Below are 17,270 nucleotides of genomic sequence, written 5' to 3'. Positions count from 1 at the left end.
TTCGCTATTAGTAGAGACACTGCTGCCGTGAGAGAGACACAGACACTAATTCACATATGCATATTCTCATTCTCTCTCTCTCTGTGCATTAATAACTGTATCAACTGTATTATTCTGCTATCAAGGCTCAAGCATCCGATACTAGTTCTGAAATGACGTTTCAGAATTAGCAATGGAGGCTTGGGATGAGATGTGTAAGAAATTAGTCCCACACACAAGAGTGTTTTAAGGACAAAAAGCTGACAAATGTCTTGAAATACACCATCGAAACAGTGTTTTGAGGTGTGGTAACCGTAGTATAATAATTAACTCCGGACTGTTGAATTCTTAGAAAATAATGCACACCCGAGGTGTAACGGAGGTGTAACGCATTACCACCTCGGGTGTGCATTATTTTCTAAGAATTCAATGGCCCGTCGTCAATTATTCCTAATTATTTAAGTAATTTGTCATAATACAGTAACCACATTTGTTAGAAAAATAGCTAAAGTTTAAAAGAGGCAAAACTTAAAGGGGTTTATACACCATTATACATTATACACCTGGATTCACAGACAGGGCTTAGATTAAGCCAGAATTATATCTTAGTTCAATTAGGATATTTTAGTAGCTTTTATAAACATGCCTTAGAGAGAAGAGAAAAAAAAAAAAACATTACTGGTGTGCATCTTAAGACAAAACAATGGCACTGACATATTTTAAGATATGTCAGTGCAAGTTGCTTTCATTTAAAACAGCTCAAACATGCATTAGGCTTGGCTTAAGCCTTGTCTTTGAAACTGAGGGAAAGTGTTTTAAGATTCCAATGATCGTCTGACTGACATTTAAAGACGCAAATAAAGGAAGGACATTGTAACTCATCATACATTACCACCACATTTGTTAAAAATAGCAAGAGGCAACCAAATTACTTCCTTATTTTTTTGGTTTACTTCCATATCATGAGCTCTATGGCTAAAAGAAGCTAGAGAGTTAAAATTGAATTCCATCCTTTCACTGCAAATCAAAAGCAAAAGATACTTGCAGCTCCAGGAAATCTCGCCATGTTGGATGCAGTGCCTGCAAAAGCCATAACGTTCTATACTTCTGATTTACAACTCTAACAAAAGCAAAACGACACTGAAAAGAACAGTGGCCTTCAATGAAACTACCAGCCTTTCTTGACTAGTGTGAATCACATGAAAAACTATTCTGTGTATAAATAATAATACCCTTCCAAATGAATGGCTGGAACGAAGAAACATCGTCATGCATGGGGTGTAATTTTGACCATTTGCCTGATTAGTGCTCCGTGTAGGACTGGCTCAAACCATAAGGATGGAATTGTGCTTCAGGACTACAGAAGAATAAAGAAGACATGTTTTGACTACAAGGTGAAGAGGGCCAGCTCTGAAAGCCAGAACCAGGGGGCCACTGCCAGTTCAATTAGGTTCTCCTGTGGACCATTTTCTCCCTAGCAACAGGAGACATTGTTAAGCCAAAGCAGAGCTTTTTGTGCTTCCTTTTTTTCCTTTCTAAGAACCTCCACCCCTCAGCAACAGCAGACCATGTCACTTTCTCTGTATCAATTATCTCAGTCTCTTATTGACAAAGGCATGCTAACTGAGGTTAGCCTTGCACAGGGTCCCGACGCATATTGTGCACCATTGTGAGAGGTACACGCGCATGGCACCCAAACCTACCCTCTAAACGAGCCTTTATAATTCATTCTTTAAAGCCATCACAACAAAACTGGAGATTTGACACAATAAAACATGACAAATGCAGACATGTTGGGGAACACTCAAAGTTTGCATTACAATGACACCACAGGGTAGACAATGGACCTGTTGGGCTGGTGTAAAGTACAGGGAAAATTAAGGCTCAATTGTTCCCCTTCACCTAGATGCAGTCATGCATGCACTTGGTTTAATCGTCAAAAAAAAAAAAAAAAAAAAAAATCAAGAATCGTAGGAATACATTAGATAATACACAAATGCTCATGCAGGTCCTCAAATTGTTTTCAGATTATTTCAAAATGCTTTTAGCAGAGGAGTATAGTGTAACAATACATTGATATAGATTCATACATCAATCAAAAATTGATATAATTTTAGGATTTAAGTTTTTTTTTTCTCTGTTATTAAGTGTATTTTTTTTTGTTGTGGATGCCCCAATTGGTATACAGTATTTGAAATATCCAGAAATTCAATAAAATGTTTATATCATATTTTGGCTGCATTTGTGAAAATTGTTTTTGTAGAAGAGGCACATAATATCGTAGTATTGGTATATCGACCACAGGCTCCTGAATCTAATCAAACTGTATTTGTATTGCAGCATGTTTTAAGGTATCTGCAAACATTGTATTTCTGGTCAGTGTCAGATTGTATTGTGATGAAATGTCCAATTTACACCCCTGGTAAGGACAAAGCTGTCACTCGGCCCACAAATATCAAAGCCTGAATTGCTTAAATACACTCAAAGAACACTTTGGCTTCTTTGGGACTATTTTCTCTATCAGAAAAGAAACATACAAACTAATTGGTTAGTTGTATAACTACTTGGTACAAGTATAACAACATGTATACTGTAAAAACTTGCAAACTGCTGTATAAAGGCAATATCATACTCCCAATCAGCAAGGCTGACACTGCAGCCACATTAAAAACAACAGCACTCTTGCTTTTGTGATATTGCTTAAAACTTTATAATGAATACTTGGAGTGTGTCATGCCAACTTCAGATTTCAAATGAGAGTTATCTAGTGAGTTTCATTCAGATCTGTGCATAGGTTCTTGGTTAGATTCAATGCCCTAAATGCAGAGTACAGGAGAAGGTCTCCTTGGACGAAGCATTTGGCCGGCCTTCAAGTCAGGAAAGCTTTCTCTTTTACTTAAGGGGAAATAAGACAGTGATTATATCCAAACTGTGTCCCGAGGCTAGCTTCTCCCCCTCATTCAAACCTTGAAGAGGAGCTAAAAACTGCAACTTGTTACGCCCCCGCCCCCATTCCCACTCCAGATAAAATCAGTGCATTTACATGAGCATTAAGCTCTTCTGAATGACAATCACTGTCCGATGACTGACTCTCGCTTACAATGACAAAGTACACCACTTTGAAACAAAGACAGCAGCTGGGGGTGCGGAGGGGAGGAACGACGGAACACTTGTAACTATAGAAATGTAATCACGAGCTGCATCCCGTTTAAAAGATGCAGTAACTGCCTACTTACAATCCAAAGTGCGGTAACGCACATGTTAGCCGGAGAACGCGACTTAAAGAGACAGTTCATCCTAAATTAAAAATTCGGTCATGTACTCAAAACTCATGTATTTCCTAACCATTTTGTCTTTTATTTCTGTGGAACACAAAATATGATGTTAGGTAGAATGACAGTCTCACCATTCACTTTGATAGCATCTCTTTTTTCATACAATGCAAGTGAATGGTGACTGGGGCTGTCATTCTGCCGATCATCATTCACGTCTCACAGTAGAAATAAAATACAGGTATGGAACAAAAATGAGGACGTGTAAACAGTATTTATTTAGGTGAATTATCCCATACCTTAAGTCATAATTGTACTGTGTCATAAAAGTACTGTCTAGTCACTTTAATGACCTAATGAAATCGATGGCCAATATGATACGTGAACAATAATATTAGAAAAGCAGAGTTTTAAAAAGTTATAGATAATAAACATGTGGACAGAAAAAAACCTGGGCCGTGTTGTAAACTTTATACACTTTATTAGAAAATACAAAACAGACCTTGTCGAACTTATGTCCTTCACTGTATTTATGCATGCCCGATTGTGTATTTACACACCTTCAAAGCCTAAAGCCTTGATAATCAAATCTTTCTTGAAAAACTGTCACAAACTATTTTTTAAGTAAATAAAATCAGTGTAACTCACCATGCACTCCTTTGTTGGGAACATCGTTGACGTTGAAACCTTTCGAACTGTAGGCAGTTCTGACTTCATTGCAGTTCTTTAACTTCTGATCAGCCTGAGCCGATGCCAAAACCACAACCGACATACATACAGTAAAAACAACGAACATCTTCATCGCTGACTGCTTGAGCAATGGAGCCGCAACACCAAAAAGTAATAGAAAACAAAAAGTTCAGTCACGAAATCTTTTCGATTCACTCTTCTGATTTCCTCATGAGGATGCGGCGTCCCTCAGTGTTTAACTTCTTTTAGCCGCTCGGATCTCGCGAACTGGATTTTCTTGAGCAATAAAAACCGGGCCTCTAAAAATAACAACGAGCGAAACAATCCTGCAATGTGTAACGAATAAAAAACGAACAAAAGTAACAACAAACAGTGAAGTAGTCAGTACTTTGCGCTCTTCTTTGCGACTTTTTTTCTTAAGAAAAACAAAAGCAAATCTGCCCTATGTCCAGCGCTATGCACGCGCACACATGTTCAGTGTTGTAAAGGCAAGGTACTTCTTAACCAGTTTCTTCAATTGAAAGGATCCGCAAAGCAGCTTGCTCTGTACAAGAAGAAGCGAGAAAAATGAGATAAAAAGTTTTAGGAAAGTTTTCCCCCTCTCGCGCTGGTGTGCAGTCTGGACGCAGAGTGGGAATCGAGGAGTTGCTTGTGCGCGCGGCGAGATCTCAGCACAGAGTCAGGACTGCGCGAGCACGCAGCTGAGTTCCGGACAAAGAGAGCTGGCCACGCGAAACACACGGGGTGGAGCATGGCGCGCGCAGGAGGTTACATTGACTTAGAATATTAACATTTACAGTCTGCCAGTAATCGTGTACATACTGTTCAAATCATTCCTGTACTGAGTAGACATATTGTTGACATTTTACAGGAGTTTTTGCCACTTTAATTGATGGTTAAGAGCATAGATAGATAGATTTTTGTATTACATTAATCAATCAGCTCACAAGAAGGGCACTAAAGAGGTGAGAACATAACCTAGTGATCTGTCTGCATGTCATGAAATGTGACACAGATCTGTAAAGGTTGTGGTGTGGCTAGAGGCCCAATGACAGCCAAAAAGAAAGGGAAAGAGAGGCCGAAAGAAACACACAGAGAGAGAGAGAGAGAGAGACACTCAGTGGAATCTCAGCTCATGATGAACAACCAAACCAAAACATCTCACTCAGATTATGACAGTCCTCAGGGACAGCAGCCTGTCTTTCCAACAATGACAAAGGCCATAATTAGAGCGGTTTTTGTGTGGTTTAGAGCAGTTGTTGTGAAACTACTGAGACATGAGCTTTTTTGAAAAGTCAGGATGTTAAACCACAGATATTTTGCTGCATTGTACACTGTAAACCCGATTAAGTTGGCAAAACTCAAAAAAATGAGGTAATCAGTTACATCAAATTTTTTAAGTTAAGAAATTCAAAGTATAAGTAAGCAGAACTAGCAGATTTCAATTTTGTACTCATACATTTTAATTTATCTTAAAGGGTTAGTTCACCCAAAAATGAAAATCCAGTCATTAATTACTCACCCTCATGTTGTTCCACCCCTGTAAGACCTTCGTTCATCTTCGGAACACAAATTAAGATATTTTTGATAAAATCTGATGGCTCGTGAGGCCTGCATTGAGAGCAAGTTAATTTGGACATATTTAAAACAGTTCATGTGACTACAGTGGTTCAACCTCAATGTTATGAAGCGACGAGAATCCTTATTGAGCACCAAAAAACAACTTGTTATTCAACAATATCTTGTGAAGGGCGATTTCAAAACACTGCTTCATGAAGCTTCGAAGCTTTACAAATCTTCTGTTTCAAATCAGTGGTTCGGAGCATGTATCAAGCGATCTCAAACTGCCAAAGTCATGTGATTTCAGTAAACGAGGCTTTGTTACGTTTTTTTCAAAGTGTTTTGAAATTTCAATGGTTCATGTGACTGCCAATTTGATACATGCTCCGAACTACTGATTCGAAACAAAAGATTTGTAAAGCTTCATGAAGCAGTGTTTTGAAATTACCCATCAATATATTGTTGAATAAAGTCACTATCTTTTTTTTTTTTTTTTTTCCTGGCGCACAAAAAGTACTCTCGTCGCTTCATAACATTGAGGTTGAACCACTGTAGTCACATGAACTGTTTTAAATATGTTTTTAGTAACTTTTTGGGTGTTTGAAAGTCTAAGTTAACTTGCTCTCAATGCAGGCCTCACAAGCCATTGGATTTCATCAAAAATATCTTAATTTGTGTTCCGAAGATGAACGAAGGTCTTACGGATGTGGAACGACAAGAGGGTGAGTAATTAATTAATTTTCATTTTTGGGTGAACTAACCCTTTAACATTTTGAGTAAGTTGATTGATATATTTAGCTAACTTAAAATTATCATGTAATCTCAATTTAAGTATTTTTAGTAGTGGAAATTCAGCTAGCTATAACTAGTTAATTCAGCAAATGCTTATTGGTAACACAATGCTTTGATAACATTAGCATAACATAGCAATTGCTGAAAGAGTACGGCAATATAGAACATTTAACATATACCTGTTCTCAAACCAAGCTCATGCTCCACTCGTGACCATGATTTAATTTGTTTGCCCTACTCAAACCAATTAATTATTTTGAGCATAAAATAATCTGTTTTAATCAAAAATGTAATCTGCAATCATCATTATTCTTTTATATGGATTATTTTACATAGATTGTTCTATATCATTGCTACAGTAAGCAATGACGCCTGATGTTCTCTCAAATGGTTTTCATGTGGCCTTCATTATATGCAGTGATTTTTCCTTAATCTCATTCACGTTGCTAATCGTTTTCCATTCATTCTTAACCTTGAAGTGCATCAGCACAGAGGGCGCACTTTGACATGTCTGGATGTGTTGGAGCATGTGTGTTTCATGTGTTGTTGTGGCTGTGTGTGTTTATGCATGGTCTAGGGGGGAGCTCTTAGCAAACTGACATTCCAACTATTGTGTCCCCGCATTCCTCAGCCTGCCCCATTCAAGCTGTGTGACCAAAGCTGGGAAAGCCAGTGGCCAATGAGATCCTGCAGAGGGGTTCTGGGGTCCGTTGATTGTGGATATGAGAGAGTGGACCGGTGTTATAGCTACTCAATAGAAAACAAAAGGTGAGCGCTCTCTTTCCCAGAATACTTAGTAACGGACAAATCCACAGCTCTGCGATGCTACTGCACAAAAACGTGTGGTTAAGATTACACAAATCTGTTTCATATTCCACTTCATGGGTTTCTGACTTAAAACTTTTGATATTGAAGATTTTGCATGTCTAATTTTTAAAAATAATTTTGTAAGTAAAGAACACATTTAAATCAGTGTTTAACATTCTAAATAAACCAGAATCACACTTTATATATATATATATATATATTATGTTGTCTTGAAGTTACTGAATTAGAATTTTGATCATTCTTAAAATAATTATTAATAATTATAGAGATTAATTTATTTTAATTAATTATTACTTTATAAATTATTACTACATTATATTTCTGAAAAATACAGGCTTTTTATTTTAATTGATTTACTGTGATGAATTCAGTTTATACTTTTTTTGTAAAATTACTTATTTTTTAATTTTTGTATATTTTTTATTTATTTTTTTAAATACATTTTTAACATTTTTATTTATTTATATATTTTTAATATTTATATATTTTTTTTGTTGTTGTTGTTTTTTTTTTACAATTTTTGGCTTTTACCAAACATTGTTGATTGGTTGTAGTTTTTTTTTTTTTCCTGGCATACAAATAGAAATAAGAAAATAACCATATTTTGTATTTAGTACAGCACTAGATTAAATAAATAATGCAAATAATATTAATTATTGTTATGGCCAACAAAAATGATAGATTTTTAGATGATGATACATTCTACAAACCTAAATTGATTGCGCACAATAAAATTTTGATAAATTGTTAGAGTTGTGTTGCTCTAACTTGTATTAATTAACGAAATTGAACAAACACCAAAAATGATTTTTTTTTTTTTTTTTTTTGATATTTTGAGTGCATTATCATAGTGGCCCATTAGTATGGAGATGGTTTTCACCCACAGAATCACAAAAACAGCAATAAACTAGTAACAATTTCTGTAGAACACAATTAGCCCAACTAACTGTGCCACCCTAAACAAAGAAGACCAGTTGGTCCTAAAAATGGGGGATCCCTGTATAGCCACTTTATTACCCTAAGAAAACATTCAACCTGCGCATTTCAATGGGCCTGTTTGCCCATTCTCACTCGTCCATTAACATTCAGAGAGTAACCAGCAGCCCTGCTCAGCCCCTCTGCAGCTCTCTCGCCTGATAACCGGCCTCTCTTCACTGCTTTAGGGGAGAAAAGACCAGAGGGACACAACAGAATCTGAATCCACGAAAAACATGAGTGCGAAAATAAGAGCATATCGCCCTCGCAGTCAGACTAGGTTAGTAACGAGATAAAGTCTGTTAAACACACCAGGGGATTGTTTGTGTGTATGTGTTTGTGGGTGGAGAGGGGTGACAAGATTATAAACACAGACTAAATAAGGTTTAATTTGCAACTGTAAGTGTGAGGCACCACAGGTGTGTCTGACAGCTTTGATCAGCTGAAAGAAGATCATCAAGACAAAATGGAGATGAGTGGAGTTGATAATATGCTATTCATTTGCCTTTACTTTATGTAATTAGGTCAGCATGCATTTTTAATACTACTGAAAGACTGAATGTCGAAAAGACACCCCTCAACTGGTTAGAATGAAAATTGCATATAGGTATGAACACATGCACATTTCATACACTAAAGACACTAGTTTTTCCACAAACAAACTACCAAAACAGCATCACAACTGCAACTTTAACATTTTTATTTGATTATCATTTACATGGAAACTTTTTAAATTATAACACATGTACTTTATTGTCACAAATAAACAGTATTTGTACTCTGAACGTTCAGTTTTGACCTTTGAAAAGCAATATTGACCATCAAACATTCTGTACACTGGGTTTCACAGAAGAGCAGGTAGAGGCAGGACAGTTTCTCCACTAATATGAGGTCTGAGTAACTGTACCCTGGAGTGAATGAAGGGCTCCATTTTACCCCCCTCCCCCGGTGGTTATTGAACGGCTCAAGCCAAGCTCAAGTACTCAAATGTGCCAAATGGCCCCTGAATGCACCCCCACTGTGCAATCAGTACCAGTATAAACAGTATTGCAGAATTCAGAGTTTAATTACGGCACTCATTCCATTACTGGCAAAAGCACATCCTTCATTTAATACATACTGTATGACAACAAGCTATTTGTTTCAAATAATCTGACATTTTTGTATATCAATTTCTCGGCCATAGTTTGTTTTTAAAGTTTGTATGCCTTTTTCTTTCAAACTGAATGAATTATGCCAGCTTAGTGTTTATATTACTTTTGCAATTTTACATAAAGTATATCACTGTACATATCCAGTGTCTTGCTTTTTTTTGAATACATAAAATTGTGGTATTTTAATTTGTAAGCATTTAAGCTCAAATTTGATTTATTTCATATAATGTGAAATAAATGGAAAGCTCAAACAAACGGTTCTAATGCAAAACAATTGCTGAAACCAGGAAATGATTGCTTTCCAATTGGCCTCTACATGTGAGTCATTAAAATAACCAGCACATTTTCTGGATAAAACCCTACAGTTAAAATGATCATTATCTAGGCTGTGGATCTGAAGGACAGCTGTGAAAATGAAGACAAAAGAGCATTACTGAGAAATTTGAGCTAAAGTAAAACAAAGGTTTGAATTAGGAAATGGCCACAAAACATTAGCCAAGAGTCTGGATGTCCCAGCGGGCACTGTTGGCACAATTATCAGTAGGTGAGAGCTAAATCAAAGCATCCAGACATTGTCCCTCAAGACTCTGTGCGTGAACAAGGAGACCTGTGAGGGAAGCTACAGAGAGGCCAGTGATTAGTGAAGGTGCACCGGTCAACCATATCAAGAGCTCTGCGTATCACTGGCCCATTGGGGAGGGGGGCACAAAAGATCTCATTACTCTTAAAGAATCACATAAAAACATAACTGCAGCCTGGCAAGAAGCATAATATTGACTGAGTTGCAATGTGTGAAAAGATTTCATAGTCAAATGCAACCAACGTTGTCAAGATGTGGTGAAATGTGTGTTGTAAAACACTGTGAAAACATCATTCTCACTGTAAAGATTTGTAGTGCTGTGAAGTCTGGGGCATCGTATTAACTCAAAACAAAGAAGTGATGTTAAAAAAATACAGAAAAGTATTACAAGAAAACTGCTTCAAAACTAAACTTGAGGAGCAAGTTTAAGCAGGACAGGAACAAGGTGATACATACTCAATCCAGCTGGTACCAGCATCTAATTTCAAGTTTTTGATATTTAAAGGGTTAATTTACCACTAGCAATATGGGCTTTTAATAAAACTTGGCTGTCTATGCAGTAAAAAAAGGCGAACCATTTTCTGAAATCGGTGCTACATCAATAGAGGAAACAGAGAAAAAGAGCTGTGGCATTTTCTTTTTGCCAAAAACTTTTGGTGGCACCCCTCTATTGATCCGAGTCCAAGGGAATACAAAAATGCGGAAGCTCGATCTGTAGTTTTAACAAAAAATCGAGCTGTCTAAAGTTCGCTGGATGAGGCAAAATGGTGCGTCATCCAGCAAACTTTTGACAGGATATCTGTGGCCACGTACACACTGTAAGTTTCAGGAGTGACATCCGCATTTAAATGCGGGAGTGAATCCCCTAAATTATCATTATATGTGCGTACGGAACACGACTCACTCTCGAAACTTTGATGATTGACAGCTTGGAAACCAAGGCGATGTTCTGGCGTATCTCGTGTTTGGTATCCGTTATTGTGACCAAAATAATATTACAGTGACAAAACACCCGTTATTTTCAGCAGTTTAACTAAAGCACAGTAGACAGAGTCGTCGTGTTTTGTTTATGCTTGTACAGCCAGTTTCACACAGAGCGCGCTCTTTATGTGTTGCCATTTTAAGCGTTTATGGGCTTGTTGCTTAAGCTCGTCTTATAAAGCGACCAGGTTTATGGAGTTATTAAAGTAAGCAGAGACACGAGTCACGATATTTTGTTCTTATTTTCAGCATAAAGCATTCGGATTTATTTCGGTTTATTATGGGCTTGTTCTTGTTCGCTGATTCTTCTAGCAAAATCTTGCAACTCGAATGAGTCGAGGCTTGTGCTTTCCCTGTGATTCACCGCACATACAGAAGAGAAACACATCTCCGATGCACGTTAAAAAACGTCATTAACAACTAGTTGTTCCATTCGGTTTCTGTAAATGCGGTTGTAGATGCAGAGTTAATTCGGTTGTAGAATGCAGTTGTCACTCCCTTTTACTGAACTATGTGTGTACAGAACGTGATTAAGCACTAAAAGGTGAACTGACAACCGAATTTAGCAGCAGTGTGTATGTGGCCTGTGTTCAGGTAACATGGAGAAAGAGTACACATTATTCATTTACATATACTATAGACATTGTAACAATACAAAGCTGGTTAAGGATCTGCAAACTCATGCTTTACTGCTCAAATCATCTGCCTATTGGTATGAGCCAAAAGTTTAATCATGAATATTTATATGCATTAAACTGTAAAATTGAAGGTGATATGTGAAATTTTTGTACCACTAGTGGTACAAAAATGGAATTGCAAAAAAAAAAAAAAAAAAAACCAAACAGGTTCCCAAAACACTTTGGACAAACAGATAATTCTGCCCCAAACTCCAGTCTCTGGTTGAATCAGAGGTTGACATGACCACTTAAAGGGTTAGTTCACCCCAAAAATGGAAAATTCTGTCATTTATCACTCATCCTCATGTTGTTCCATACCCGGAAGACCTTTGTTCATCTTTGAAACACAAATTAAGATATTTTTGTTGAAATCCGAGAGGTATATGACTCGTCCATAGACAGCAATTTAACCACCAGTTTCAAGGTCCAGAAAGGTACTAAAAACATCGTTAAAACAGTCGATGTGACTGCAGTGGTTCAACCTTCATTTTATGAAGCGACAAGAATACGTTTTGTACGTAAAAATAATTTCTGACTTTATTCAACAATCTCTTCTCTTCCCTGTCATTATCCTGACGCAGTAAGCACAGTAAAGGCTTGTGTTTACATCCGAATGCCAGCTCAGTATTGTCCGACGCTGGTTATGTGAGCAGCACAACGCTTGCATGTGATGCTGACGCAGGAGCCGGCCAATAATGAGTCGGCGTTCTGACGTAGAACCTGGAAGCGCTGGACGTAAACAACGTATGAGAATGACACAGAAGAAAAGATATTGTTCAATAAAGTCGTTATTTTTGTTTTGTTTTTGCGCACAAAAAGTATTCTCTTCACTTCATGACATTAAGGTTTAACCACTGCAGTCACATGGACTATTTTAACGATGTCTTTAATACCTTTTTGGTCCTTGAAAATAGTGGTTAAATTGCTGTCTTTGGAGGAGTCAGACAGCTCTCGGATTTCATCAAAAATATCTTAATTTGTGTTCTGAAGATGAACAAAGGTCTTACGGGTGTGGAGCAACATGAGGGTGAGTAATTAATGACAGAATTTTCAGTTTTGGGTGAACTAATCCTTTAAGCAAACAGTGTTTTGAAAAAGCTCAGAGTTTACACTCCTCAAGGAAGTCAAACTACAAATAGATTTGGATAGTTGTAGTTCTGTGGGAAAATGGGAAAGGAGACACACACAATACATACATACATACATAAATAAATAAATAACACTCTTCGCTTTTAAAATTATTTTGAGTTTAGGTGCTTTGAGATAATATAATAAGAGGGGAAAAAATGAATGATTTGTAATCTAGTAAAATAAAAATTGGTTTAGATTTGAAAAATTGTGTATCATTCCAGTTTGGGTGAGTCTAACAAAACGAGGCGGATTTTTCAGTTTGTTTAAAAGACTTTTTCACACTTAACAGATGATGACATGCCTTTGAGCACTGCACAGAGATCAGTAATGAATTACGTCACAGGTTATGAAAGCAAAACAGCGTCCATAGGTTTCCCATTCTGATCTAAAATGACAGCTTTAGCCCTTTATATATGAAGTTGTCCAGAAACAAAACAAAAAAACAAAAACCTTACAAATGCACAGATCCATCAAGCGTTCTTTCCTTGAATCCAAATGCTACGGTGACCTGCAAAAAAGGGAAGAAAAGAAACAACAGGAAGTGTGGAGGGTGTCCATTTAAGAGAACGCTTTAATCACACGATTATAATACAAGAATAGAGGAAATGAGAGAGATAATGAGAGACGAAATCAAAGAGAGATTATAAAATACCACAATTTCTGAAAAGGGAAAGTCGGCATTCTAATAAAACAGTTTAAAAGCATTTTTTTGTAAATGAAGTACAGCTGTGTCGTGCTGTAAGGAGAGGGTTTCACAACGACATGCCGATGCCTTGATGTCCTCCACTCCAAGGGTCATTTACTGCACAGGAAATGAGCGGCAGAGGAGAAGCTCACTGCATTGTATGTATGAGAGACAGTCTGCGCCACTAGAGCGGTTGTACGTGTTCTCAGACTGTCAGTCACGCTTCCTTCTCCTTAAGTGTGCCCATTCACTCACAAAAGCTGAGCCTCTTTTCAAAAGCGATTTAGCTCCTCTTCCTCCAGAAGGCTTTGGCCTTTGTGTAAAACTGCATGTGTATAGCAAAGGGGAGGCGATGCTCAATGCAAAACACATGGCTGTTGTGTGGCATACGAGCATGGAGGGAAAGAACATGATTCTTGTATGTATAAGTAATGCTCTTCATGCTGTAGTAGAATGAGTTCATAGTCTGAGCGTGGTAGATGATACTGAAATCCTCAGGTCCACACGAAATATAGAAAAGAAGAGGTTCATATAGTAAGACTTGAGGCTGAGAAGAGGAAAGATTCTTGTCCTTGGCCAAAACCATGGAGCTTTATGTACACATGGGCATCGGTATGGTTACTGATCAAATGGGTTTGGAGATGGATTCATCACTGAAGACCCAATGTTATGAGGATGATGATGGTAAAGATGAAGGTTGCACTAGGAACATATGTCGCCCGTGCTGCTCCAGGTACGGAAGCTCCGCCTTTTGCGTCTTTAGCCAGTCTGGGAGTCAGGAGCAACTCGTGAAGCGTCAAGTCATCAATTGCCAAGTTATCTGCCAAATCTTAGAAAGAGAGAGAGAGAGAGAGAAAAATCATATTGATGGACATGCAGAACATACAACAGCCTGATCGAGTGCTGTAATAATTACATTAATTAATATGTGTCAAATAAAGCTATTATATTCAGAGGATTTGGAAAAGTCCCATATAGAATGAATGACTCTAATGAGTCAATTCTTTTTAGTGAATCAAACACATTCTGGACAATCAATGTAGTCTGATTGCTGTACGAATGACTCTATTGAGTCTATATTCTTTTAAATTATGCAAACACACACAATACAACTAGTGTAGTCTGATTCCCGAACAAATGACTCTTAGTTGGGTCTTTTAAGTGAATCAAAGACATTACGAACAATCAGTGTAGTCCGATTCATGAACGAATAACTCAATGAGTCTGTTCTTTTTAGTAAAGCAAACACATGCAGCACAACCAAGTGTAGCCTGTAGTGTAGACAATTAATGACTCATTCTGAACAATCAGTGTAGTTCAATTCCTGAATGAACAACTCTGATGAGTCAGTTCTTTTGAGTGAATCAAACCAATGCAGCACAACCAGTGTAGCCTGATTCCCGAACAAATGACTCTAAAAAGTCAGTCCTTTTAAGTGAATCAAACACATTACGAACAATCAGTGTAGTCCGATTCCTGAACGAATGACTCTAATAAGACAGTTCATTTTAGAGAATCAAACACATCCAGCTTACAACTACCATAACAATCGTTAAATTCCTTACAATTCACTTTCCTACTATTTTATGTGTGTGTTTTCTGAAAATGGCATTTTTACAGCATTTGCACTGCAATATGTCGCTAAAATGTTCAGTGGTTATTTTTGCGACATTTATGATAGAATGTATGTGAATCTGCTCTTTTTAAGGTGTTTGTACCCTATGATTATAACATGAACCTTTCCAGTCATCTTGGCGACGTATGTGTGCTTACTCAGTCTGGAAAAATAGCTACTTCCATTCTCTAATAACCAGTCATTAGTTTTGTTATGTCGTCGTCTTACTGGAGTGAGGAATATGGCAGCATTCCATTTTAAAACCATTTAACAATCTTTTTCTTCAATAAAAGAAACTAAAACATATTTTCATTTATCTCAGCATCTACAGATGAGGTGTATTGTCTGGGAAGTCAGCCATGAGGGAAACAGAACTATGAGGTGAAAAGTATGAAAAAGGAAAGAGGATATCAAGTATGGAGAGGCACGCCAGCTATGTGTCCCCTGTGAAGTGTCCCTTCAAGCTGAGGGGAATCTTATTTGTTCAACGCACACAGACGAGCTATGGCATATATATACACACATGCTCCCCTGCCTTATGTAGCACATACCTCAAATTCCTGTTCTCAGTCTGACATAACTAAACCATATAGGTAATATATACAGAATATACACATAAACAATGTTTTAGAATTTTTAAATGTAAAAATGTAAAGGTAAAGTAGACAAACTGAATAAGAAAAGACTTCAAGGTCACTAATCAAACAAGTACATTTGTGGCATTGATCATGTGACTGGGTGCAAATGTTCAGATGTTATCAAGAAGTTGCTCTTTGGATCATTTTCAAATCATGCTGGAGAACATGATTATCAGGTTTTACACAAACCTCTGGAGTTCATGTCAACTTGACTGCTGCTGACATTAAAGAAAATGGGTCAAACCAAACACTGAGACATTCTCAAATTCACATTCATTTTTCCGTTAAAATTATGCTGAAAAAAAAACTTTTTTCTTAACTGTATTAAATTAGACAACTGGAAAACAAGTAAAGATTTATATAGCACCTTTTAAGAAGTGCTTTACAAAAAAAACAAATGTCATGCGATAAAATACAACTACAAGAATAAGAAAATAAAATGCATAAAACATGGTAGATCATTCTCATCATCTTATTCTAGTTTGCCCTTATTGAAGGTGCAGTAAGTGATTTCTCAGAAACACTGTTGATATGTGAAACCAACCCAAACAATCACACCCCTCCCTTGTTTGCACCACCCACAAAATGCATAAACACAAGTCTCTTTATCATTGTTCATTTCTAACCCAACTTTTTTAACCCAGCATTTTTTAGTGTATACAAATGTAATCACACACAATAATCGAACATGACAAAGCAGTCTGTGTTTGTCAAATACGGCTTACCTCAACATTGGTGGAAGGCCGTGCGCGAGCATTTTATGGATCTATAGAAATCAGTTTACACAACATAGTGGGCACCTGGACGTATTCAATCTCATCTACTAAGATCAAATGCCATATTTAATACCCTCCACACTAGCATCTTCACATTGCCTCTTTCGTTTCGGGAGAATTTAACCCCACAGGGAGGAAGTCCACCATTTGGGCCAGCGGCTGTGTAGTGGTGGGATCAACAGGAAGGCATACACCTTAATTAATTCTAGACCCTGAACTCAGCATGCCAGCCACTGAGAACCGGGCTGAGAGCAGGGAAAAAAATGGAGGCCTTCTCTCAGGGGGTCCCCTGGATGCCCGGGGGCCCATTTCAGCACAGTCAACTTTAAAACAGAGGAAGGAGGCAAATAAATAAAGCCCCGGCGCTGAAACCTCCTCGAGATTTCTGTGCAATTACGACAGAGCTTGAACGCGCGCCAGAGAACAATTAACTTTTTCTTTCCCTCCGTCCACTGACAAGCCAGCGGTTAGACATTCCACGGACCCTGAAAGGCTGATTTTTCATTGTGACAGCGGCACACTGTACCACTAGTCCAATTAAAGCAGGGGTGTAATTCAATACAGCTTTTATATACACTACACCCTAAATCAGACGAGGTGTCATGTGCATAGGCAGGAAAGTGAATGTGTGTGTGTTATTGTTTGCTGTTTGAGTATGGAGAGGTGTGAGTCACTGAGTAAAACCCCAAATGTTCATAAAAATAAGAGGGGTGAGGGTAAGGCTGCAGCAGCCAAAAGAAACGACACAGAGTGCAAACCGTGTATAACCCACCTCCACAATGTGACTAATAATATCCTGTTATAATGAGCCGTGAACACTTGTGAATAATAATGTGAGCGATGGGATCCACAGAATGGTTGATGGTCCAGTTGACACTTGTTTTGGATCTGATATCCACACAATGGCAATTAGTTGGATATGTGAAGGCTGGCATGC

The 17,270-nt window shown here is 37.6% G+C and overlaps 2 protein-coding genes across 4 annotated transcripts in view; both read right to left on the bottom strand.

The window, feature by feature from the left end:
• gpc4 (glypican 4) overlaps window positions 1-4,661 on the bottom strand; it is a 39,480-nt gene extending 34,819 nt beyond the window's left edge. Inside the window, exon 1 of the mRNA XM_051860030.1 lies at window positions 3,900-4,661. Coding sequence (XP_051715990.1) covers window positions 3,900-4,053 — 154 coding nt within the window. The 5' untranslated portion in view covers window positions 4,054-4,661. The remainder of the gene's footprint in view (window positions 1-3,899) is intronic.
• Window positions 4,662-13,172: 8,511 nt separating this feature from the next.
• The window catches only part of gpc3 (glypican 3), a 146,158-nt gene continuing 142,060 nt past the window's right edge, over window positions 13,173-17,270 (bottom strand). For all 3 annotated transcript variants that reach the window (XM_051860405.1, XM_051860407.1, XM_051860406.1), the window contains one exon: window positions 13,173-14,133. In XM_051860405.1, coding sequence (XP_051716365.1) covers window positions 13,955-14,133 — 179 coding nt within the window. In that variant the 3' untranslated portion in view covers window positions 13,173-13,954. The remainder of the gene's footprint in view (window positions 14,134-17,270) is intronic.

The sequence above is a fragment of the Ctenopharyngodon idella genome, chromosome 14, assembly GCF_019924925.1.
Source record: "Ctenopharyngodon idella isolate HZGC_01 chromosome 14, HZGC01, whole genome shotgun sequence".
Lineage (NCBI taxonomy): Eukaryota > Metazoa > Chordata > Actinopteri > Cypriniformes > Xenocyprididae > Ctenopharyngodon > Ctenopharyngodon idella.
The sequence above is the reverse complement of the archived record's forward strand: the minus strand, read 5'-3'. Positions and strand labels throughout refer to the sequence as shown.